General features: G+C 39.5%; 1 protein-coding gene across 1 annotated transcript in view; it reads right to left on the bottom strand.

The window, feature by feature from the left end:
- The window catches only part of ofcc1 (orofacial cleft 1 candidate 1), a 72094-nt gene that overhangs the window by 10068 nt on the left and 37592 nt on the right, over nucleotides 1-24434 (bottom strand). Inside the window, exons 17-20 of the mRNA XM_026364005.1 lie at nucleotides 19784-20038; nucleotides 16685-16937; nucleotides 15871-16034; nucleotides 11838-11997 (exon numbers count right to left, since the gene is read on the bottom strand). Coding sequence (XP_026219790.1) covers nucleotides 11838-11997; nucleotides 15871-16034; nucleotides 16685-16937; nucleotides 19784-20038 — 832 coding nt within the window. The remainder of the gene's footprint in view (nucleotides 1-11837; nucleotides 11998-15870; nucleotides 16035-16684; nucleotides 16938-19783; nucleotides 20039-24434) is intronic.

Genomic DNA, 24434 nt, shown 5'->3' with positions numbered 1-24434 from the left:
CGGGAAAATAATTAGAATCTCACTTTTGTGAAGAGTGGAGCGAAAATGTAAACAATGCTTCCCTGCGGGCGGGTGCTTCATCACTTTGACAGGTGCATTTGAATTTGCCTGGGTGGCGGACAGGCTTGGTTATTTATGTGTCAGTTGCACATGGAAGCCCATGGTTGTGGCTGGGACTATAGTTTGGACTGAGACTAGGGAAGAGATTGGAGTTCTGTGGAGTGAAGGACCAAAAGAAAACTGTGCTGGTTCTGAACCTGGTGCTTGGAGTGGGGCTGTGTCCAGTTCTGGCACTTAGAAAGGGCGGGATTGAGAATGAAGTTGGATGTGAAGCTTATGCTTGTGAGAGTTGGGGGGATGAGATACGGCTGTGCTTGGAAAAGCGACCAAAACTATGTCATGAAGCTTCTGACAGTGTGTTTGCCTGGAACAAACCTGTAAAAGCCAAAAAAATCAGCTATGACAGTAGTGATGGAAATGAATGAGGCCGAGGTCTTTAGCGCTTTTCATTAATGGATACAGATTTTGAAAAGGATCATTGTTTTGTACCACAAAATAAATGGAAATGAAAACTGTTAAGGTAGTGATAATTCACATGTATGTGCTACTACTGGAGTGCAAGCCAAATATAGTCTTTGGTGAAGATAACATATTAGCATTTTGAAGCATATGCCCAGTAGAAATTGACTGATTGTACATGGCATCTTTTACAATAACTGTTCGGGAGCTACTGTATATTAAGGATAGGGCTAGACGCTTTCTGTATTAAGCAAAGCCCATGAAAAAACAAAACAACAATGGATTAATGCTAATAGACATTAATGTATGTCTATTCAAACCTTATGTAGCATTATTGTTTGTGTCCTAGAGCTCCATTGCTGTGCAAATCTATTAAAAACATTGGTGAGCTGCAGTCTGACATGAGGTTTAAAGTGAAAAATATAGAAAATCACCAGCACCTTCTTCTTTCAACCAAAAGTCACAATATTAATTTAATATCTATAAATATCAATATCAGTGTTTTAAATTGGAGTCATTGTTGTCTGTATATTTAAAAACAATAGGGAGTGACAAAATGAAAATGTAGTGGCCACACCACCACTAATAGCACAGAAAGGAGCATCAGTGATCATTAACTGAAAAAAGAGATAGACATGCTTGCCTCTTTTGTCCACAGATTTTCATACACACACACACACACACACACACACACACACACACACACACACGCAAACAGAAACAGTAACACTCATCTACATGCTAACACACACGTACACACACAAATACATCCATGCTCACAAACAGACAAAGCCTCACACTGTGAGGCAACGCATGCGTACATCTCCAACGCCTGCGGGCGCTTGGGGCTAGGCAGCAGGGAGTATGGGAGGGAGGGAGCAGAGGGCTGCGAGGAGGTGGGGTGGAGGAAAGAGAGGAGTGTGTACTGTGCAGAGACTCTCTAAGCTTTAGAGGGTCAGCCTCTACAGCCCACCACCGCCACCCCCCATGTGTCAGAGCAGACCCAGGTTCAAGGCCTTTTTTTGCTCAGAACTGGGCTCACATCACAAACTGTGGTACGAGGCCAGACTGTATGTAGGCACACAAACACACATGTGCCAACACTGGCTCATTGACACGTTCACAAACACACAAAGCTTCACACACTCACACACCACTTTGAAATAATAGGCACATACAGTATATTTTAGTACAGATGCATACGCTTTACACATCAGGGGTCACATTGCTCAAATGCTCATGCTCATTCACAGAGATATTAATGCATGCGCACACTGTATACATTCACTGGGTTCATGCAACACATACACATACAAGGCCAAGAATACAGCACATTGCCACATTGCACATGGCTGGGGACAGATTAAACCATAAAGCATAAACACCACCGACATACATGCATGGATAAGCCAAGCAATGTCAGCCATTATAATGGAAATAGATATGCTATTATTGCAAATTTTGCCAATATGTGGCCAGTCAGCAGATATAATTGGAGCAGCTTGGAAATGGCATGGATGCACACTCTGCGTTGGGCCTCATTTGGCTGAAGCAAAGGTCTATGTCTGGTTAAATGTGCCATTGGACAAGACAGGCCACCCATTCATACTTGCATGCAGAGACACACACACACTCACTGTATGCACACGCACACATGGTGACAAAATGCCTAGTATGCTACAGTAGCTTTCATCTACCTCCTCTCATTACTATGCCTATAAAGCCAAAATCACTGTCTATAAATATTTCAACTTGAATAATCCCAGTTAAAGTGCAATAATATACTCCACTGAAAAGTAGCACAGACCATATTGGACTTCGAGAAAAGATAAACAAGCAACAATGACTATGTTTACAGTAAGAATAAACTGAACGACTTTAAAAGAGATTATCCAGCATGATAGTATCTCCGAGTGGCTGAGATAATCCAGAAAATAAGATATGCATAATTCACTGTTACTAATCTCCTTTGCAAAAAATAAAGCCTACTCCCAGCCTGCAGTAAACATCTCAGATAGCCCATCTTTTGCTTCCATGCCATGTCTGACTCACCCCGATGCCCTAAGGAGATTACTTTTCCAGGTTTGTTTTGGCACATATTGAAGTTTACCTGCAACTTTATTTAACAAAGGAAAATAAGTCTGTTCCACATTTTAATGTTTCTAATTGTCTCGTAACAGATATTTTAATCAAGTTTCTCCAAGTCAAGGAATTATATAAAGGGGCAATTAAAACATTGACAAGAGCATTAGATTAGTGACTCCACCTAACCTCAAGCTTGTAACACTACACACGTTCAAACATAATTAAGTGGTATTGACATCAAAGCCAGTGCTTCTGTATGAATTTATTGTATGCTCCTTTATAAATAATGTAATACCCTGCCCCCAGAGGCAAAACTGGACAATCCTAAAATGTGGTAAGTAATATAATTATTTTTTCAAACTAATCAGTTGACCAATACTTTCCACCAAATTAAGTCAGTATTAGTTATTATCCTAACATTTTAGAGCACCATGCATTGTATACAAAAATAAAAACAAAGTTAAGTACTGCTATAGAAAATTACACATTAAACATTATGGAACTCCAACACACACACACACACACACACACACACACACACACACACACACACACATACTGTATCACACTGTCTCTTTAAGGTTAGGAGTGAAACCTCATGAAAAAAAGAAACTCCAAATGTCTATCTCTGTGCAGGATGTCATGTGGGGCTGTTAAGACGCGACACCTGTCACAATCACCAGACCTTCCTCATCCCCTCCGGGCCGCAGGAAGCGGCCAAGGTCAAAGTCTTTAAAAGAAAAGGAAGTGAGAGAAGGGAAAATAAGTGACTAACGACAGACAGTCAGAAAGAATCAGATCTATCAAGTTCACGCTGTAAAACCTCTGTGGAGTCAGCAGCTGTATATGTATGTTTGTATGTGTGGTTGAGTGTGAGTTACACTACACCCAGTATTGCCCCTTTTGTGTAAGCAAGCTATCTGTTTGTACTGTTTGTAGTACATGGCCTCTAACATTTCCTCAGCTGACATGATTAACTTCTGTTTCCACAATAATTAAATCTCACTGGTCTACGCATGTAACATTAATCAATTACATTTTTTGGTTAAGCCACATTTTACACCCACTCCACAGATGCAAGCCAGCTGCTTTGGTCACATAACCTCTGCAACTTGGGCAAGACGAGTTCTCAAAATGTTTGTCCCATGTTTGGAGAGCTCCTGCTAAAACCTTTTCTCACTCTTCATTCTTGTCATTTTTTCCCTTCTGTTTCATATTATGGGATATCAAGGCATCAGGCCAGGACTCCTTAGGACTTGGCCTGATGCAAGGAAAGAGAGAAAGAGGGGATGTGAAGGATGAGGAGGGAAGAACAGAAAGACGTCTCAAAGTGGTGAAAACCTGGTTCCAATTTAAACTCTTCCCAGCTGAACATGTTTTGACAGCTGACGAGCGAAGCTTCGTATGATGAAGAAATGAAATGAAAAAGCTTTTCCTCATTGATGGATTCACAAGATGCACAAGTGTCTGAAACATTCAAGGAACACAGTGTTTGGAAACTATCTTATCATCTTAGACTGAACATTTATGTTAACCGTACAGCGGACTACTAACTTCCTTGTTTTGACTTGCTCTCTCTTTCTTTCACTTTCCCATTCTCTCCCTCTTTTCCCTCTGACAGAAAAGCGTGCCCAGGACCAGGCTTTGGTAGATAATGACATTCTCTCCCTGGATTAATTGTGAGGGACACATTAAGCAATGGGGCTGACACTCCCTGTAATTAAACTGTTCACACCGACGAGTTCATACTAGAACAATTTCTCCTTTCTCTCTCTGTGTATTGGACGGAGTAAGCAGTGTGTTTCTGCGAAAACCTTTGTGCATCGCTTTATGGAACTGAAACAAAATTAGGCAGACGTTTGAGAGTGAGTCTGTGCTCATAGAATCAGAATGATCAATTGTCCTGACATGTATCAGCTCACAACAAACCTCAAATATGATGGTCTTACTTTTTTCTTTATGGATTAAAAAAAACCATACAAATTAAAAAAGTAAAAATAGTCTACATAATGGGCTAAAAAGAAGAAGGAACTGTGTCTTAGCATACTAGCATGTGTACTTATTTGAACCTAAATTGTTTTTTTTTTTATAATATTAATATACCTTGTGGTTCAGTTGGTGTTTCACACCTCTGATGATCTTACTCTTAACCATCCAACCTTTGTTTTGTAAAAACTGACATGACATGAGTGTGCAGACTAGCTAAGACACTGGTAACAGCTCTTCCTGTGACCATGCCCTCACATACTTAGGTCTCTTGCAAAAGCTTTGTCTCAGTCTGGATATTGCTATTACAGCTTGTACAGCCAGCCTGTTGCAGGTGCATAAGGAGGTGCTTTACAGAGGTCAAAGAAGAGGTGCATGCATCATAGAGGACAATGCTGACTGAAGAAAAGGAGGCAAGATACAGACAAATGGAGAACAGCTCATCTCCCCCACATTATTCAAGTCAGAGCTCAACACTGACCCCAACACAAATAGGAGCGTCATGCTGTTGCACACATTTCCTGTGTCGATGCTGCTTATACAACAAATACTTCATAAAAGAATTGCTGTGTGGAAAGTTGTTAAGTCACTGAATAGAATAAAAAAGACACATATACATGCTTAATGACTGAGCGTGTAGTGTGTATATATATATATATATATATATATATATTATATATATATACACATTATATATATATGTACAACTGTGTTCATAAAACTCAAATGTGTGAATTGGCAACAAGGTGAGAGTGTACTTGTGTTTGTGTTTGATCTTTACGTTTTATACTTTCATACTTCTTTTTTAAACACTGTGCACCAGTTTCACACATTGCTGCCCAGCTAAGTCCATGACCTTTTCAGGAACACAGGCATGTAGCCTTTGCAGTCATATCTCATATTGAGCTCCCTAATGCTCTCACTGTGAATGCTGTGCTTGCTCTTACGTCGCTCCTGTCCTTGCTTGCCTGCTTGCTATCGCCCCGGGCCATTGGGGCCCTCAGCACTGTCCACAAAAAGAAAAACGCATCCGCTGTAATTGAAGAAGCCACTGTAATGTGACATGCACATGCAGGCACACAGAAAGGCTGCACTTACAAACGTGCATGCGTGACTGTACACACATGCATAAGCATTGTGTGTAAATGCACTCTGTACTGTATGCCTGTGAACAGGCTTGCATTCATACACATGCAGCGAAGCACACAAATCCACACTCGCTGACCACATTGCTGTTTGGAAGAGGTGCGTGGGGGGTTGGGATGACTCCAGTGACCCCACACATACACATGCTCACACACACACACACACACACACCGTAGACCAATAGTTGCCCTCTGACTCTCCTCCTGTGCCACTGAAGCACTCAGCTTCTCATCTCCTCTCCTGGTGTTCCTGTGTTGCTATTATGGGTTCCTGTTCAGAAGCTGAGGGCTCTATTGTTTTTTGACAGCGCATCCTGTGTATCCTGTCACAGCCTGCTGCTCCCTCTGTCCTCGTTCCTGCCCAAAGCTTCTTCTTTTACCTGAGTTTAGATTTGCATCTCAGGTGGCCTAATACTTACTTGACTGTATTATTTGCTGAGCAAATACTATAATAAAGCAAGCAATTAGTTTGTGTTGTGTTATCATGTGTACTGTTGTGTTGTAGAGTTTCCACGGATGGAGTTGTTTTATTGGGGTTTAGAGGCACGGTGGATTTTATGATTTCAGCTCTTTATTTACAGCAATACATATAAAATTATATTAAGTGTGCTAAAAGAGATCACGAGTTTATGTTCTGTGCCCAGCTGTATCCACATCATAATATTTTGTTTGAATGCTAAGGTAATATTGAATATTTACCCTTTGCAATGAGCTTTAAAATGAAACAAATTTGTTTTTTTTTGCCACTATTTACAGTAGTAGAAAAAGAAGACCCTATCCCCTTTCTGTGGTCCAGTGGCACGGCCGTGTTGCTGCTGATTAAGATGGAGAACACATCTCATATTATTAACAGCCAGCATCTCAGACTCCAATCTGTCAACAGGTTTACTCCCCACCAACCACACTGCTGTTGCAAAGCACCTTGGGTGTTCCTAAACTTGCCCGCTGGTAACCCATTACCTAGATATACAGCACGAAGGTACGCAAATGTTGATGCAATCAGGTTGTGAAAACATCTCCAGGGCCACCAGTCAAACCCCCTCTCTCCTCTCTCCCACCTTCTGTGCTTCTGTTAATCTCTCCCTCTCTCCTTCAATTATCACAATGTCACCACCACCACTGGGAAAGTTTCCTTTTGGTGAATTAACAGCGAAGAGCTTTGCAGCGGGTAAGCTGCTGCTCCACTCTGTCACTGTCATAGCGGCGGCTCTGACAAAAAAGTTTGCGTACCTGCTTAAGTACTACAGAAATTAACATCTCGCTTCTAGGTAGAGTAATCAAGGGGGTGATGGGAGACAATTAATTAGGTCCATCTGTGTCACTGCCTTTACATAATTAATGAGGCTCATTACAGAACCACTAGTATAATATGGTGCATTGTAGCTCACTAGCTCGTAGCATGATGGCACTAAAAGCAATAGGAACGTAACTAACTTTATTTGTTTTCTTAATTTATTTTCTAAATTAGCCCTTGAAAAACCATTCTGCAGTGTCAACATCATGAGCTGTCAACTTGTGACCAGTCCACATGTTTTCTTTGCCTCCAGCTTAACCCTTACACTAGCTGTTCACTGGAAGTTTGTACTAAAGAGTTGACCTTGACTGGAATATGTTTTTGACTTTGAATGACACTTGTACCCTATATTCTTCTTCTTAATAGAAAGAAAGATTAAAATTAACTTTGCATGTCAGTATGCCTCCGATAATCAGTAAAGTAGCATGTCTGTCTAGACTCATATTTCTCTTAAGGTGTTCCTGAGGTGTTTATGAAAATGGGATGGATTGACAGACATGATGCATCCAAACAATTCCTTTGTTAGCTAAAGCAAATACAGAACAACAGTTGTTAACCTTTTTCAATAAATAAAATGTCACGGTATCATTGGTGGTTGAACTAGTGCTCAGCTCAAACCTCGAGGCTGATGTTCTTTTCCACTTGTTCAATTGTTCCCTTCCTAAGATAAATTAAAGAACATACAGGTAAATAGTTCCTTGACTCATTTCACCCTCCTCTTTGCTTAGCCAATAAGCTCTAATGCCGACACCTTAACCTGAGAGTAATATTTAAACCATGAAGCTGCTCAAATGATCATATGGCATGGAGAAATCTATAATATAAAGTTAATTGGTGAGAAAGTAAAAATTAGATTATGTTTTATGACCCCCTTGTGAAAATTACAAGTTTTATAATAATCGGCCATTTACAGGTTGGTTATTGAAAGTGGATTATTTTTTTATTGTTTCAGCGCTGGAGGGAGATACAGCTGAGTTCTAAGTTACAGCCGAGCATATTCAGAAACCTAGTTTTTAACCTAGTTCATTATAATAATCTCTGATTATTCGTGTTTTTGTGTTCCTGTCTGGCATAAATGTTATATTTTAGGATGCAATTGTATTCATGGTTAAAGAAAACAATGATGACTATTGGTTTGAATGAGGAAATGAACGGCAGCCTCCTAGTTGATTCCAAGAGTTTGGTCGACACATCCATAGACACAAACTTCCTTCCTACACTATCTAACAGTCTCACCTGACGTCCACCATCTATCTATGCATCTATATTATAATTACCAGCCACTCTTCTATTAGAGGACTTTATCGTGTTAATAAATAATTTCTCCTATTCTCAGACATTTATGCAAAAATCACATTAAAGTAAAAAAATAAAATAACCTCCTTAATGCTATATGATCTTGGTCATAATAGTGAACACAAATAGTCCTTGCCTCCGAACATGGACCTCACCAAACTTTTTCTTTCGAGTGTGTCATAACTATGATATGTGGAAGTGTGACCAGTTTCAATGGCATTTCAATGTTTTTGTCACATTAGAATTTTGCAGGAGTTGCATCAGACTGTCCCCGCAAAGGATAAAACCCCATTGTTTATTACTAGCTGTAGTTAGCATAATAGTTATTTTCTATTATTTCAGAATACATGCTTTTTTGGCATTTCTTACACAGGTCAAATACTTACTATATATAAATGCATTATAAAGTTTAACATTTGTAACACCTTTTGACAAATTTTTCCACTAGAGATTACCTACCTAACTATAACTACACCGGCACTGGTTGAAATAACCCCCCTGCACAACCATGCGGAAAGTCAGAAGCTAGTTGTCGCAATAAAAAATAAGAATAGGTCACAGCAACCTGCTTGCACAAAAAACCTTTTGGGGTAGCTTTTATTGGAGAGTATTGTCGTTATAATCTATCCTAAGTACTACATTAACCTTAAAATACTTTCACTTGTGATTCTGTTTATCTCTTTAAGAGTGTACTGTTCAATAACTTTCTAAAACTGGCTCAATATCAGACGGCTGCTGTTCCTGTGAGTGCCTTGTTTTCCTTCTCCTCATCCCTCCTTTCTCTCACTCAGCTAATGAAGGCCTTGTGGCCCATAGTTATTAAAATTATGCCCTTGCCTCTGATATTAATTGGGTCCATAATAAGGAATGCGTCAGATTCATTATTTAATTGCAAGGGCACATTTGGAATACAGTTTCTGAAATGTATTTTTAATGAAAAACACTACATCCTGACCTAATCATATCAACCTTATTCTATCTAATTAAGGATGCAAAAAAATCATTAGAGTTGCAAAATATTAGTTTCAGCTCTGTCGGGCTGCTCCTTTGCTCGCCCTCATGAATATGTTTTTTTTTTTCTGTCTATGATAAATAGTTAATGAGGGAAAAATGACAAAATTTGCATGTAGGCAAATTAGTCTGATAGGGATATGTCTTTGCTGAGTTAGGAAAGTGACCCTTTTCACAGGAGAAATTGTTACAATAATTATAAAATAATGGAAAGGCCCTCTTATTTTGATGAAAAATTACCTGCTTGAATAATGTAAAAATCCTAAAATGTAATAACTGTACATTTCCATCATGCTGGAGTGTTAATGTGTTTTTATCAGTGCATTTTATCAGTTTAATAACAGCAAATTAGGGACAATATGAAGTATGCTGTAATTGTTGCTGTGGAGGGAGATTTGCAGTAATGCAAGATGATTTAGGAGTACCACCACAGCAAGAGGCCATCAGCAGCTAAATGAAGCATTTTCTTAATCACAAACTTTGAGGGTGTAATGTCTTTCAAAATCTCCAAACATTGGGAGGCACAATTTTCTCCTAATAAACAGGTCTATCACTAGCCCATTAGCTGCAGTTTAGTCACCATAAGAACCAGAGTCGCAGTTCATGGAGGCTATTAAGACAGGTGTAGAAAAAAAATGCTGGGGAAAACAGTGGTTTCAGGCTTTATGTGTGGTGACCTATGCATTACATACATACAAGACAGTGAGATAGAAAGCTGTTTTCAGGAGTTAAACATGTAAACAATGTTAATCATTTTCTATACTTCTCTAAGATTCTCAATCAACAGTACATAAAATATGTAACCAGCCAGAATGACTGTTGCTACCTTTGCATTATAAACATTTCTAAGATGACAGCTAAAGCTCAGTGACACAACCCTCTGTGGAAATCTAACTTGTATAGATGTTAATTGATTACACTGACTTGAGTATATTAGATAGAAATATAATTTTTCCTGCAAAATATATAGATCCTCCATTTGTTGACTGTAATCATGTATTTACCAGATATAACATTGTCAACCACTACACAAGACTTCCCTGGCTCTAATTATGTTTGTAATGATTGTCTCTATTCAACAATCTGTTGTCTAACTTACTAACCTACATATTGCCGTTTCACAGACGTTAATATTCTTGTGGATAACCCAAACAAATATTACAAACATTAACATATTTTGTGTTGGTTAAGTGTGTTTCCATTCCCTTGTAAGCCACAATGGAGGACTGACACTCTATCTTTCACGAGAAACAGAGAAAGACGTGTAGTTTGTGGATAATTTTTCCCCCCATCTACATTTATATGAATTTATACAAGCAAAGATCATAGAGTCCATGAAGATCAGGCATGTGCAGAGAGGGTGGCTCTGGGGTCTCAATCCCCTGCCATTTTTCAAATTAATCACAGGTGACCCTTTCGACTTTAACTAACACTGTGTACTATTAACCATTTTTCTCCTACTGATGTTGTAAAACGTCAGGACTGTGAAGTATTATTTATTTAGCACAGCATGGAACAAGAAAAAGTAAAAGTCAAATAAAATTTGTAATTTCTCAACATTATATGTTTCCCACAACTATGTTCAAATGTTTGCTCTCTTTACATGTACAGCCCATGGCCCTAGGTGGAAAACTAGAGCTTTACTGTAGAAATGGCTACATTAGATGCCACATTTTGCACTTGAGCTGCCGCCCCTGTGAAACTCTGCATGTCCCTGATGAACAAGGATAACACTGAGTAATGTGTGTCACTAACAAATCCTTCAGAATAAAGGAAAGGCAGCTACAGTTTGTCACTGCGGTCTATTTCCTTATCTCCCATTTTTAATAACTATGCAAAGACTTTACATTGGGTATAGACTTGGTGCTAATACACTGTGTGATCACCATTGTGTCATCATCAGGCGACAGCAATTTCACGGGGACATAAATGCAAACATGCGTTCCCAGACACCAAAATGTCCCCACTAAGAGCGTGCCCAGTGTAACATATGCCCATGAAGCCTCTACGTATGTTGATTGAGTAGTCTTTCTTTAATAAAATATCTTTGAAAATTGGGATCCACAGACTAATCAGACCCGCTAGCTGAGATTCTGTTTTGGTAATTATCTCGTACTAATTAGAATGAAGCTAAAGACCTCTGAGATGAATTTTGAGCTTTCTGAAATGTAACTAAAGAAAATGTAATCATATAAAATGAGCCAATTCTATACATCCTCTCAGGCATAGCTGTTTTGTTATCGGAACCAAACTGAATGTGGTAGTGAGGGACACCATGGCTGCCCCACTCCTTCCACAGCCAGTCCTTTCTTTCAGAAACCTTCCACAATTACAGACTTAACTGTAATTCCTCCTTTTTACATAGGCCAGTGTAACAGATTAGCATCGGTAACCTTTTAGCTCATTCTGTCCTTAAGAAAACAGCTATTAGTCTAATTAATCACCAGACATTTGAGGAGTAGCGCACAAAAGCAGAGGCTGGGGTGCAATAATGTGCTTACCTTGCGCCTCTCCCCATTGAAGCCTCTCCACTGCTCCGCCTTTTTGACAATGTAACTCAGTTCCTGATTGGACAGCTCTAGGTCTTCAGGCACAAAGTACATTCCCTCCTTGGCTGTCAGACGCTGAAAGACGTCCAGCATGCGGCCATCATTGTGCAATCTAGAAAGTAGAAGCAAGACCATAGTCAAATGCCAATGCAAAGAACAAATATTTATCTTTACCTTGTGTCAAAGATGGTAACTGCATATAACTAGGTCTGTGTCTATCTCCATGTTAAACAGCATCATGTCCTCTTTTTCAACATGTTGGCTGTTTTTTATGGAGCAGGTCAAATCACAATGATCCCAACTTGCTGGAAGAACATATGAAACTTCTATTGATTACACAAAGCATAGTGGCAGTGCAGAACTCTATAAAAGTCTAATACATCAATTCAAACACAATGAAAGAGCAAAAGGAATCAAACAAATTGGCCTGTGAGTGGGAAGCACTTTGTTAACACAAGCCCACTGTAGCTATGTCTGTGTTTGGCTGTGCGTCTGCGTGGTTGTGCATCTGTTAATGTGTGGGAGTCCGATCCTGGGATGCTCTTCAGTGTTAATGCTGAACTTCAAAGATGGCAGATGCAACAGACGTGCTGGTTGCAGATGTGTCTGGAGAGACTAGTCTGAGTCACAAGAAAACGTTCGGCACAGCAGAAGGCATATTGATTCATACTTCCAGATGAGCACAGATCATGTTGTTTTTCTTTCACCACACAAGGGTGCATGCAGCCAACCCCTAAACAGAATCACCATGTCTGTAAACAAATGCTTTGGCTGACCATCAAAACCAGCAGACCTTGTGCCCTTCCATAGAGATTCTAGCCAGTCAGAGGGTAATCAGCTCTCAAATAAAACCAACATCAAGGAGACAGGGATTTATACAAGGAGCTGGTACGGAGCTTTGAACTCAGCATCCTTCCCCATCGCTCTTGGGAGAGGGATGTTTGTAGAATCTTGACCTCAGACACAGGAATAGCATGCATTCATTTTCATCCTACACTTGAATTGTGCTTCTCATTCATTTATGCGGCTTTTCTCTTGGAGGAATTCACCATCTTTGCATCTTTGTGCTTCAAATCAGGCTCATTTCACTGATGTCGGTAGTGCCCTGAACGTAAGCATGTAATTCTTATATGTGAGGTATGACCTGCATGATAAGGTTCATATCCGTTCTTTGTCAGTGTACGTGTCAACATACGGACACGAATAAACTTATAGAATACATTTTAACAGCATATTAATGACAACATGACCAAAGTGGATAAAAGGAGTAACAGACTAGGACATTTGGGCAGGAAACCTTCAGTAAATGCATATTACTATAACAGTGCGTCTTTATACTCCACACATATATTTATATATTTTCATCCACTGTGATTTGTCAATTCATGACCTTTCTGCCTTATTAAGGAAGTTTTCCAACTGAATATTGCAATGACTTCTATTCCTGTGAGTTCAAATTTAATCACTGAATATGTTGAACATAAAACTTAGAGCAAGAGCTTTTACTCACATTGTTATGTCAGCACACGTACATTTAACAAATTACCAGCCAATCAGTCCAATTTCCCTGTAAGAAGAGATGTTAGGAGAGGGGCGTGACTGTTGGTGCCACCTTATTCCTGGGTCAATTCCTGGCTCCCTTCTCCTACTGCATAGTACATTCACATACTGTATAGATCCACGCTAAACCTGTATACTGAACACCCTTCCTACTGAGGTCCAAACAAACACAGAGGAACATATTTGCATCCCCTCACAGAGCAAGCTTATGATTGTTAAGGTAAGGAGATGTAAATTAAGTTATACCATTACAGCTCAAAATCGTTTAGATGTAAGACATCATCAATGTGATATCACTTGTTTGGTCTTTATGAAGTTTCAAAGAAGAGGTGTAAAATCTGTCACTGGTATGTATTTTTGCAGGCAGTGAATAAAAGCTACCTAAAATGTAATTAAAAAAGGATAACAGTCCATTCTATCTATACATATAGCCTGAGGCATTTTTTTAGAAATAGGTCACGCTCTGTGTCAGAGCCCCTTCCTTGCAGCCAATAGGAAACTGTAACCCATAAAATTATCAGTCTCGCTTCAGCCTTGTGGCCTACATTCACTACAAACCCGTGTGGCGGTTGAGTGGCAGAAGTCATTATTCCCGGCTGCTGTTTTAATATTGTCCATTTAGCTGGAGCCTGATAAGCGTACCGCTTACTGAAATTAGATGGCAACTCTCTTTGGCCGCCAATCTCAAACTGATTAATTCAAGAAGGGTTTTCTTACATTTTGAGCCGTTAATGGAATTTGGTCTTTTATGAGGGTGGGAGAACACACCTTGGATGAATACTGAGTTACGTTATTTAGTAATTTATCACCCGCCCTTCTTTTTTTTCTTCTTCTATTTTTTTTTCTGCTTATCAGCTGCAAAGAATTATGTCTGGTATTTATAAAGTGCAATCATCATCTTTTTAGATGGACATTTAGAACCAAAGGTTGTGCATTGCATGTTTAAACTGGCCCTCTTACAATGTAGTGATATTCTCCTGCTGTTTTATACAGTAAAACTACAGTGAAACTTTTATACAGTGAGAAAAAATATGTTTGAATGACTCAATAGCCAGCCTTCAATAGGTTTTGTGAAAATGACTCTTACATTAATAAAATTCCTGCTTGTCCCCACCAATAATGAAGCCTTTAACAGTTCTAGAGGATCTTAAGCATTAGAAGAAAACAGAGTAAAATGATGTGAGGTGCTGAAATTCAGAACACAAACCTAGCTGTATATGCTTCAGAATGACTGACCTCAATCTGCAAGACATGAGTTGAATACGAAGGGAATTAAGATAGTGTATTTGTGTTCACCACCATGTATACCCAGTCCATTTCAGTATGTATGAAACCTGCAGTGATACCAACCATGCAAAACATTCAGCCTAATCGGATAATGTAAGGAGGTTGCATGTTCATGCTATATCAAAAGACATCTAACTTTTGAATTAGAAACGCTTTCAATTTTCCAACCAATTGCAGAGAACGGTATGTTCATAAAAAGGCAACTGTGTGTACTTTTGCTTTTGTGTCTGATAATTCAATGTGTGTGTATCAGTGTGTGGTTGATGCAAAACTGCATAAGTAATTCTATGCGACTATACAATCAAAATGGATTACATCAACATTTTTTTTCTCATTGTTGTTTTTTTGTGCTTAGCTGTGAACAGAGAAGGGAAAGAAATGGTGGCTGGGGTGGAACATGCATGAGGCTGTGTTATTCCTGAACAGGTGCTTCAGAATAGTTATAGGTGGGGAGGGTCAGAGTGTTTCAGACATGGTCTTCCTCTGCACTTTCCCTACAGGCTTTCTCAGGAAGGTCAAACGCAGAGCTCAAAGTCAGTAGTTAAACAGCAATAGGACCTAAAAGGTCCCGCTTCAAAACACAAGAACCAGTTGTATTTGTGGGAACGCAAATTCATGCCCACCACTCTGGTTTGCCTGAATAACACGAAAACTGACTATTGACATTGTTGATTGTTGTCAGAGCTTCAATTTGAACTTTAGATTTGGTGCATTTAATTTTGCTCCCGAAGACCAGCTCATAAAAGAAACGTCCTTGTTGTATACAGCACCACAAAGACAGGGACATAACTCTTCTTGGTTTCAGAATGATCTTTCAAACACCTTTACTAGGAAATAGCTTGGCATAGATGCAAGTGCTGGTCTGTATAATGGGAGACTTTGACAATATCTTGCCACATTAAAATAAATTATAGAGCATACCACTATTCAAACAATTACATACTAAGACTCTTAAAATAATATGTTTAACAAAAACATGTAAAAACCATGCACAGTGTCTCACGTAGGATGTAGCCTTTATAGATTTACATGTTGTGGCCTCTTTGACTTTCATTATATACAATTGCATAATTAATTAATGCAATGCTCTTATATTCTTGATAAAAACCTCAAGTTGAACATGACTAGGTCATCTTACCTGAGCAGGTAAATTGAGAGGACGGTAATGGAGAGCAGAAAAAGGACAGCATAGAGGAAGATAGTGATGATCACCCCCGCTGCACCTGACTGGTCAACTCGAAAAAAATGCCAGTAAAGCTTGGCTGCGTCGCCCACTGGCATGTCCGGGCTGTAGGCGAGTCGCTGGGGACAGAGTAGAATCAGGGTCAGGAACAAAGATGGCACTCCATGGACAATTACAGAAATTACTTGATGCATGATTTATGAGTTTATTACCAATCAGTAGGTTAGACATTTCAGTTACAAATCTGCTGACATAAAAAGTGGTTGAGTATGCTCCTTTCTCAGTTCTGGTTCTACTTGAACAGAGTACTGCCTTTTCCCCCGACTTTATACTGGAGAACATAACACACTTTTTTTTTTTATTATTTAAAGCACTCAGCTGTATTTCAGTGCAGGAGAAGTGCACCTGTTCCCTTTTATGATCTCCTGCACTCTGTACCTCTTAACCGTCATGTGATCGAAAAAGATTGCGATTGCTCAAGGAATTAGATTGACATGCTGCGCTGCCGGTGTTCATCTCACAAAGTGAAGTAAATGTTCATCTCATTTACTCATTAGCATGCTTAACTAACTTTGATTTAGTCATCCCTTGTTAAACGATTCCTAATTCCTCACTGACAAAACCCAACCAACTGCCAAAAAAAGCCAGCAAGCTAACCTTGCCATTTTTTCCTCACCCTCTCCCCTCCCCGTTTTTCTGTATTCTAAAGTCACTTTGCCAAGATAAAGTGAACTGTTTAAAGTGTCCAAGTTATTTTTAAGTGACTTACCCCGAGGAGAGCGTCCACTGCAAAGACTGCCAGGGGGTCGAGGACTGTCCACACTCCCTGAGCCATGATAAACTTTGACGTGAAGGAAGGGAGTGAGCCAAATATCTGTTGACAGCCCCATCTGATCAGAACCAGCAGGAACGTTACTGCATTCAAGGTCATGGGACCCACCACCACCATCGCCAGCTCCTCCCGAGTGTGGAGCAAAGAACTCTGGTATATGAGGTCCACTGTGTGTGCGTGGAACTGGAATCTGGCAGGAGAAGAAGCAGACGGGCGTCATGTGCATGTGTTTAGACTGTTTGAATTGTCTGCACGTGTCAATATGAGTGTAGTTTATTTATGTTTGTGACCCTTGATGCTTTGCACTTCCAGCCATTCACAGAAAGTCACTATACAATATATACTGTATATACTACATCAACAATGTTAATAATAATGATAATAATTGGTACTTTATTAATCCCCTTGGGGAAATTCTTGTGGACAGGCAACTGCATTTAGGCAGCAAGGGTTTGGGGTTAGCCAGGCATCAGGGGAACCTGGAGCCAAACTACCAATCCTGGGATTCATAGAGGCCTGCCATACTAACTGAGGCACAGTCATTGGCTGTTTACGAGCCTATTCTCGCTGTGTGTGCCATGTCTATGCTGATTTTTTAAGGGAAATTTTCTTTGGCCTGATAATTTGTAGATACTGTATAGTCATCCAAAACGTGTTCAGACCTCTGAACTTTCTACACACTTTATTGTCTTGTAGATTCAAGTTCAAATTAATACAATTTGCATTTCTGTCCATCAGTCTACACTCACTAACCAATGATGTAAAACTAGGTTTTATAAATGTTTAGCTAATTAAACAAAGTTTCTACAAGCTTTGAGCTGTTTATACCATTCATCCTTACAGATCCGATCAGATTAGATGGAAGTGCTACTCCACATACAGTATATTCTTTGGGCATTAAGTCTTAGGTTTTAGTTGGTGCACTCAAGGACAGGGACTTGTTCCAAAGTCACTCCAGTTTTGGTGGTGTGGGTCAGGTGATCCCCAGTCTGAGGTCAGGTGAAATCTGGAGCAAGTGCATCTCTGTACTAAACTAAACCTATCATTCACTCAATTCTTACGAATCTGAAATGCATGGTGGAGGTCTACAGAGGTTACCTTGGACATGCAGTGTGAATTGTGGGATGCACAGGTGCCCCAGCATATACTAATAAAAAAATGAGGGATTTCAGTTTTTGCTGTTTCTAATCAGTTAGCTAAACAAAAAATGGACTGGATACTTTCTGTCACTGTATTTTAACATAAAATGTATTTAAAAAAGGAAAAGATCAACCTGACAAGTATTAACAGTATTAACAACTGTGCTGTTACATGACAGAGCTTTCCCAAGCCCCCTATTGCAAGTTAGACTCTCCGTTTACTGCAAGCCTCATGAGTTTCTTAATCTTCCCATCAGTCAGGAAGAGGTAGATCTACTGGTGGGAGAGGAGAGGTCCAGTTTTTGCTCATTAATTTCCATCTTATTTGCTTCATGCATCTCCCAGATTCTGTCCATTAATCTGACAGTAGAGGTCCATTGGTGTTGTATCTGAGGCAAAACTGCTAAAACACATTCGCAACCTTCCAAAAGCGAGGCTAGAGGACAAGAGATTACCTCTCCAGATGACTGGTACAGATGGAAGTTTCAGGTCAGTTCTTATTTTACTATCAGTGTAGCCCAATTCAGCAGAGAAGTCATTTCTTAAGACAAGCTGAAGATTTTTGAATGGGAGCTTTTGGAACCCGCATCTAGCGGTCGTCAATGGCATTACATTTTAGATACTTCTTATTGGATTGAGCTGTGATAATTTCTTTCTGTGTGGAAAGTAGCACTACACATTAGCATTGTTTTATATCTATAATGACTATGTAAAATATACCTAATCTCTCTACAGGAAAAAAATACTGGCCTACCTGACCCAGCTATTGTTCAGAAATTGTGATTGCACGTTATTGCATCAACAGTATTTGAACAACAAAAGGGAAAAACAAGCTCACAGGTGACTGAAGCAACAATGGCCAGCACACTTTGCTGTCTGCTAATGACTGTGTGTGGATTATGGAGAAGAAAGATGCAAAGAGAAAAAGAAACAGAGAGTTAGAGAGGAAGGAAAAATGCGACTGAGACAGAAACAAGAAGAGAGGGAAGCCTGTCACCACACTACCACTCTGTCACTTGGTCTTTCTCTCTCTCTCACTGGGAAACACCAGCTCTGGCCATTGCATGGAGAGAGAAATGCTCGAAGGGAGAACAGCAGATTCGGACATGTGGAAGTTGTCATCCGACGTTGACCCCCTCTGTTTTTGCATTTTTGTTTTTTTTTTTTTCACCTCCAATCCGTCCCCTCAGTCCATCTTTTTTCACACTCAGACTATTTTTTCTCTCTGCCTTCCTCTCTTACTTTCCATAATTTAATGTGTGATATTTGCTCCCTCATGTCATTGCAATAAAAACTTGCCTGTATGCATGTTTGCAGCCAGCTCTTTTTATTGTGATGAATTAAATCAGCACCATATGCCACAGAGATGTGATTTAAGCATTCTGTGGTATCTTATTGCTGTTTATTATCAATGCTGTGTACCAAATAATAACAATAAATTCCTTCCAAATAATGTAGCCTTTTGGGACTTAAAGCTGTGTGGTGAAATCAACAAACTCCCCCAGCAATGGTTTGTTAATATTGAGAGAGTCTTGTTAAAATGTTAATGGGAGAATTCCAAACAGATGATTTCGGCATATCCACTGTGCGTGTTTACCAACACACACTTTCAGACACAGAGAACATCCTCATTCTCTCCTCTGATTTTTACCCTCTCCACGTCCTATTTCATTTTTGTAATTTGCATACACGCTTCAGTAATCTTTGTATGTATCAGTCCTCCATATGAAAGAATGTATGCCAGCAGAGATGCATGTGCTTATATAGTTTTGCTCTCTCTGTGTGTATGTGTATCCATACACTTTCCCCTATTCGTTGCGTGTGTGTGTGTGTGTGTGTGTGTGTGTGTGTGTGTGTGTGTGTGTGTGAAGGGCGATATCAAAGGAAGCAAACTCACTTGTTGACAGGAACTGCTATGGCCTGGAGGTAGAGCCACTGGCTGCAGTAATGCAGGTAAAGCCTCACAAACCACATCAAAGCCAGCAGCAGCATAATGAGGCCTAGCTGCCGAACGGAGCCACGCCAGTAAGTATGTGGTTGTTGTAGTTTCCGCGGCAACGGCAGGCCTAGCTCGGACGGCAGCATGCGCAGGGCCAGGCGGGCTCGGTCAGACAGGCGTGAGAGGCGGGAACCAGGTCCAGTCAGTGCTGATCTGTTTGGACACACCATACATCAAGCTTTTTCTTTACTCTTTACAACAAATTCTTCAAATAGGCTTTAAACATAATAATATAACATTAACATTGACGATGTTGTATTGACATTAAGTACACCTCACCAGAGGCGTGTATTATATACACAGTTACTCATCACACAAAAACTAGTCCGATTTTCGGATTGATGGTGCACATACTGTACTCCCTTTTCTTTGCATGACATATACTATTCAAATATATTTCAACCATCATCAGATGCATCCAGTACACTTTCAAGGTAGGAAAATGCAGAATTCAAATTGACACACATTCACACATGCACACAGATCTACTTTCTCGCACACTCAGATGCACACAAAAACAGATAGGAATCCCTTCCAGCAGTTCTCAGTTTCCCTCAGCACCTCTGCCTCCTCTGTGCCGCCCTTTGTCGGGCCTGCTCAACTATTCCCTTTCATATAGAGGGCACAGATGGAGCAGTACAGGCAAAGGGAGGAGAGGGGAGGAGACGAGACGAGGCTACTATAAAACCTTTGCACATTACAGTACTGGCCAAAAGTACATGATACACATATATGCATTATAGACCACATACTATACCTCTATTCTACATCGGTGGACACAGATAAACCCTGTCACCTGACTGATAATAATTAGACCAATGCTAATGTTGGTGTATAAGGTGGAGCAATAGTTAGCATCACAGAGTGTGACTTAAGGCCTTTGCCTGTGGACATCCCTGTGTCTCACTAGTTTGTCCCAGAGCACAGTTAGAATTCACTTTGTAGTGTGTATCTTGGGAAAATGGTATATTGCCTAAAGATGAAAAATGAGAAGAAAACAGAATCAATTGTATTGCTTTCTCCTCCTCTCTACAAATAATTAGGCTAGACTTACAGCAAAACGCAGCATTGTGATTTCTTCCTTGCTTGCATTGCTGCTGAAATATGAACAGTCACACAGTTGCATTTAAAACAAAAGAGATTAAGTTGTTGTTGTTCGCGAGTGGTGGGCACGCTCTCTCAGGTGTTCAATTATTTGATGTTATCAAGTTTCTCAGTGGATGTGCACAAGAGCAATGATGTAGAATAGCTTGGCAGAAACCGACTTGAGGCAGAGAGGATCAGTCATAAAAGTCAGTTACATTACCAGTCAGTGTTGTGATGGACATTTTACAGAAGGTTTTCCACTAATATAAAGTATATTTCCTGTTTGAGGTCAGTGAGATTTACATGCAAAATAATGTATGCATTAGGGTTGGACTGTAGGGAGAATTGCTTTGCATCTTTTCCAGTGCAGCAGAGGTAAAGTTGATGATTAAGATTATCTGAAAACACTGTTTACTGCTATTTCTGTACACCTCTATTGATGTTGCATTTGTATAGGGAGCCTGTTTAAAAGAACAACTTCAACATGTTATGAGGAGGTCTGCCTTGACCTCCATATCATTCAGTTATACTGGCATTAAGACCTTACGATTTACAGGAGTTATTGACAAAGTGGGTGCATCAGGTCAAAGTAATACAAAAAATAAATGTTGTTGTCATGTTGCAAAGTGCAATTGAAATGTCAAATGTGTGTTTATGCAAGAATTTGACTTGTAATAGCAATAGAAAGATTATAACGTCTGAGCAAAAGTTTCAAATGTTATCTTCTCTATTCCGATTTTGACAGAGGAACTTCTGTTTCAGGCTTTATCCCGACTTGCTTCAGTGTGTGCTATAACTGCTCTGTAATTCTGCAAAAGTGGAATTACAGAGTAGACAAAAAGCAGTGTGTCACAGACACAGGCAAGATGCTACCCTGTCAAATGGCATTAAACGAAAACAGCGAATACAACATGACACCCATCTTTCATATAATGAAGATATTGATGATGCTTGAAAGAGGAATATTTTTAGATGTCTTCGTGTCGCAGCTTCTTCCAAAGGAAACTGGTAACATGATGTGAAATCTGTTATCACCACTGAATTGATTTCATTATGGCACCTCCAATTACAAAAGTACAATATAGAAAAAGAGGGAAAGGCAGGGGGTGGAGGTGTGGGATTTTTATCTTGCAGGAAAGAAGGATGTTTCATTACAATATCACAGCTTGTCCCCTGAACGATTGATAGCATGTGGCATAGCGGCCCAGGGATGAAACTAACCATTTGAACAGGCATGCAGTGGCACATAATGCTATATTTTAATTGTAGTATATTTGATTCTGTGAAATCTGGGCCAGAAGCTGTTCCATCATTATCTTAGTTCTGATGTGTTTGTTGTTCATTCCCATGTCATCAAAGTACATTGCACAAGGACTCATCATCCTCTCTAAATCTTGCCAGTGTTCCATTGCCTTTAAATCAGATTTAACTAGCGTACTGTATATCTGTCAACGAGGGGAGCAAGAACCATTTCCTGGACTGCTTTTCCCAGGATGTGTCCCTAAATGCTGCACAGCATGACAACAAACAGGAGCTGTGCTCTTAAAAATAGCACAAAGTGAATGCCAAATGCAGACAAGTATTAAATCCTTAAGATGCCATAGGTAATGAGAGATGGAGGGGTGGGGGGAACCGAGTAGTACAGTGGGGTGTTACATTTTAGTAGAAGATTTCTGGTGAGAGGGCTCCAGGGCTGAGAAGAGTGAAGGTAACCCTCAAATTCCCTCTGCATAACCCTGATGGCTTAAACCATCCAGACTAAGGCCATTTAAAGGATTGGACTTATCCCTTTTTTTTGAGGATTAAGTTATTTTCTGTCACTTTCTTATTTGGGCCACCGGCATTGTTTACACAGGCACTAAAACCACACATTTGCCCCAAATATTTGAAGAATGCTTTGCTTACAGGGAAATAGAGAAAGCAAAAATTACAGTGTGGAAATAGACTTAAAAGAGTGACAGATAATGTGATTGTTTTCTTAATGGCCCAGATGCACAAGTGTTGTGGAGATTATCTAAGTGTGATTATCTTAGGTGTCAGTAGATGGGACTGAAGATACCTCATCTTTGTTAGCTTTCATTTACAAAGAATGCTGATAATGCATTTGCTTTGGCTTGTGACAGTCTCTGCCATCCGGCCTCAGTGCATGGTGCAGTAAGTTCCCTCGAAACTCGAAACTGGGCTTGCAATTTGTACGTCTATAGGAACATTAAAACTGTATTTATAGTTCAAATCAAACACATAAAATTAACCTATTTTTAAGTGAATTGTATACTTTAATTTAACAGTATATATTTTTAGGAGAAATAAGTATCTTCATGTGGAAATGTGCTGTTGACATACTGTACCATGAAGTTTTTGAGCGAGGTTCCCTCTTCTAACCAATCACAGAATTGATTAGAAGAGCATAGTGGAGCAGAGAGAGGAGGGGCTCGGTGGAGCAGAGTGGACCGATTTCATGTCTCATGAAATCAGCCCACAAAGTGTCTTAATGATGAAATAACACCAAAACTAAGCCTGTGTACAACATAAGATTACTTTACTGTTACATTATTTGTGAAATGTGTGCTCATGTTTTCCATACATACTTATGCAGATAGACGGTAGATGCTGTTCACAAACAAGGGAAAAGGAAACTTTTTATGTCTCTGGATCACATAAGCAATAATATATTTACACAGTATGTAAGCCAATCCAAGTTTACACCATGCATCCCAACAATAGAAATATTAAGTTTTAACTGCCTATTTATTGCATTTATGCCGAAGCACACATACATAATGACTAGCATATAAGTAGGGCTTCGCACAGGTGGGGCAAATATACTGTAATGCAGGAAGCTATGAAACCTCACAAAGTGGAAATCAGAAAGAAACCTGCTCCCACAAGATGTATTAAATGATAATCATTGGTTACTAAGCTGCTATCATTTTCCAAAGCACCCTGAGTGTGTGTGCATAAAAACAAGTTGAACAGAGCAGCACTTTATGCCTTCAAGGCTTTCAGATAATTGAGTCATTTTTATAGCATCTTGTGAGAAGTTTTATTTATACTGGAAAAAAATCTAAAAAAAAAACTCACATTTAACTTTGAGATCTCTCTTTCGCTCCCTCCTCACATACATATACATATATATATATATATATATATATATATATATATATATATATATATATATTATTTGTTACAATTATATTACCTTTTGGGGGGGTTTATAAGTACACTTTTTTACAGATGCCCTGGCAAAGCAAGACTGCACATTCACGTTTCATTGACAAAATGAGAGCACAGTGGCAGATATGTGGGGTGTAGTTAAAGAGGATTTATGGAATAGTGACTCAGCTGCAGAATTAGAGTCCATCATCATGTAATTAAAATAGTATAGCGATGCACCATCAAATTATCAAAATAATTTGAAGCTGACAGGGAGTGGAGGAAAGCCTAATCAGAAGCAGTGAAAAAA

The sequence above is a fragment of the Anabas testudineus genome, chromosome 2 (assembly GCF_900324465.2).
Source record: "Anabas testudineus chromosome 2, fAnaTes1.2, whole genome shotgun sequence".
Taxonomy (NCBI): domain Eukaryota; kingdom Metazoa; phylum Chordata; class Actinopteri; order Anabantiformes; family Anabantidae; genus Anabas; species Anabas testudineus.
Note: the sequence above shows the minus strand (reverse complement) of the source record. Positions and strands in the feature narration are given on the sequence as shown.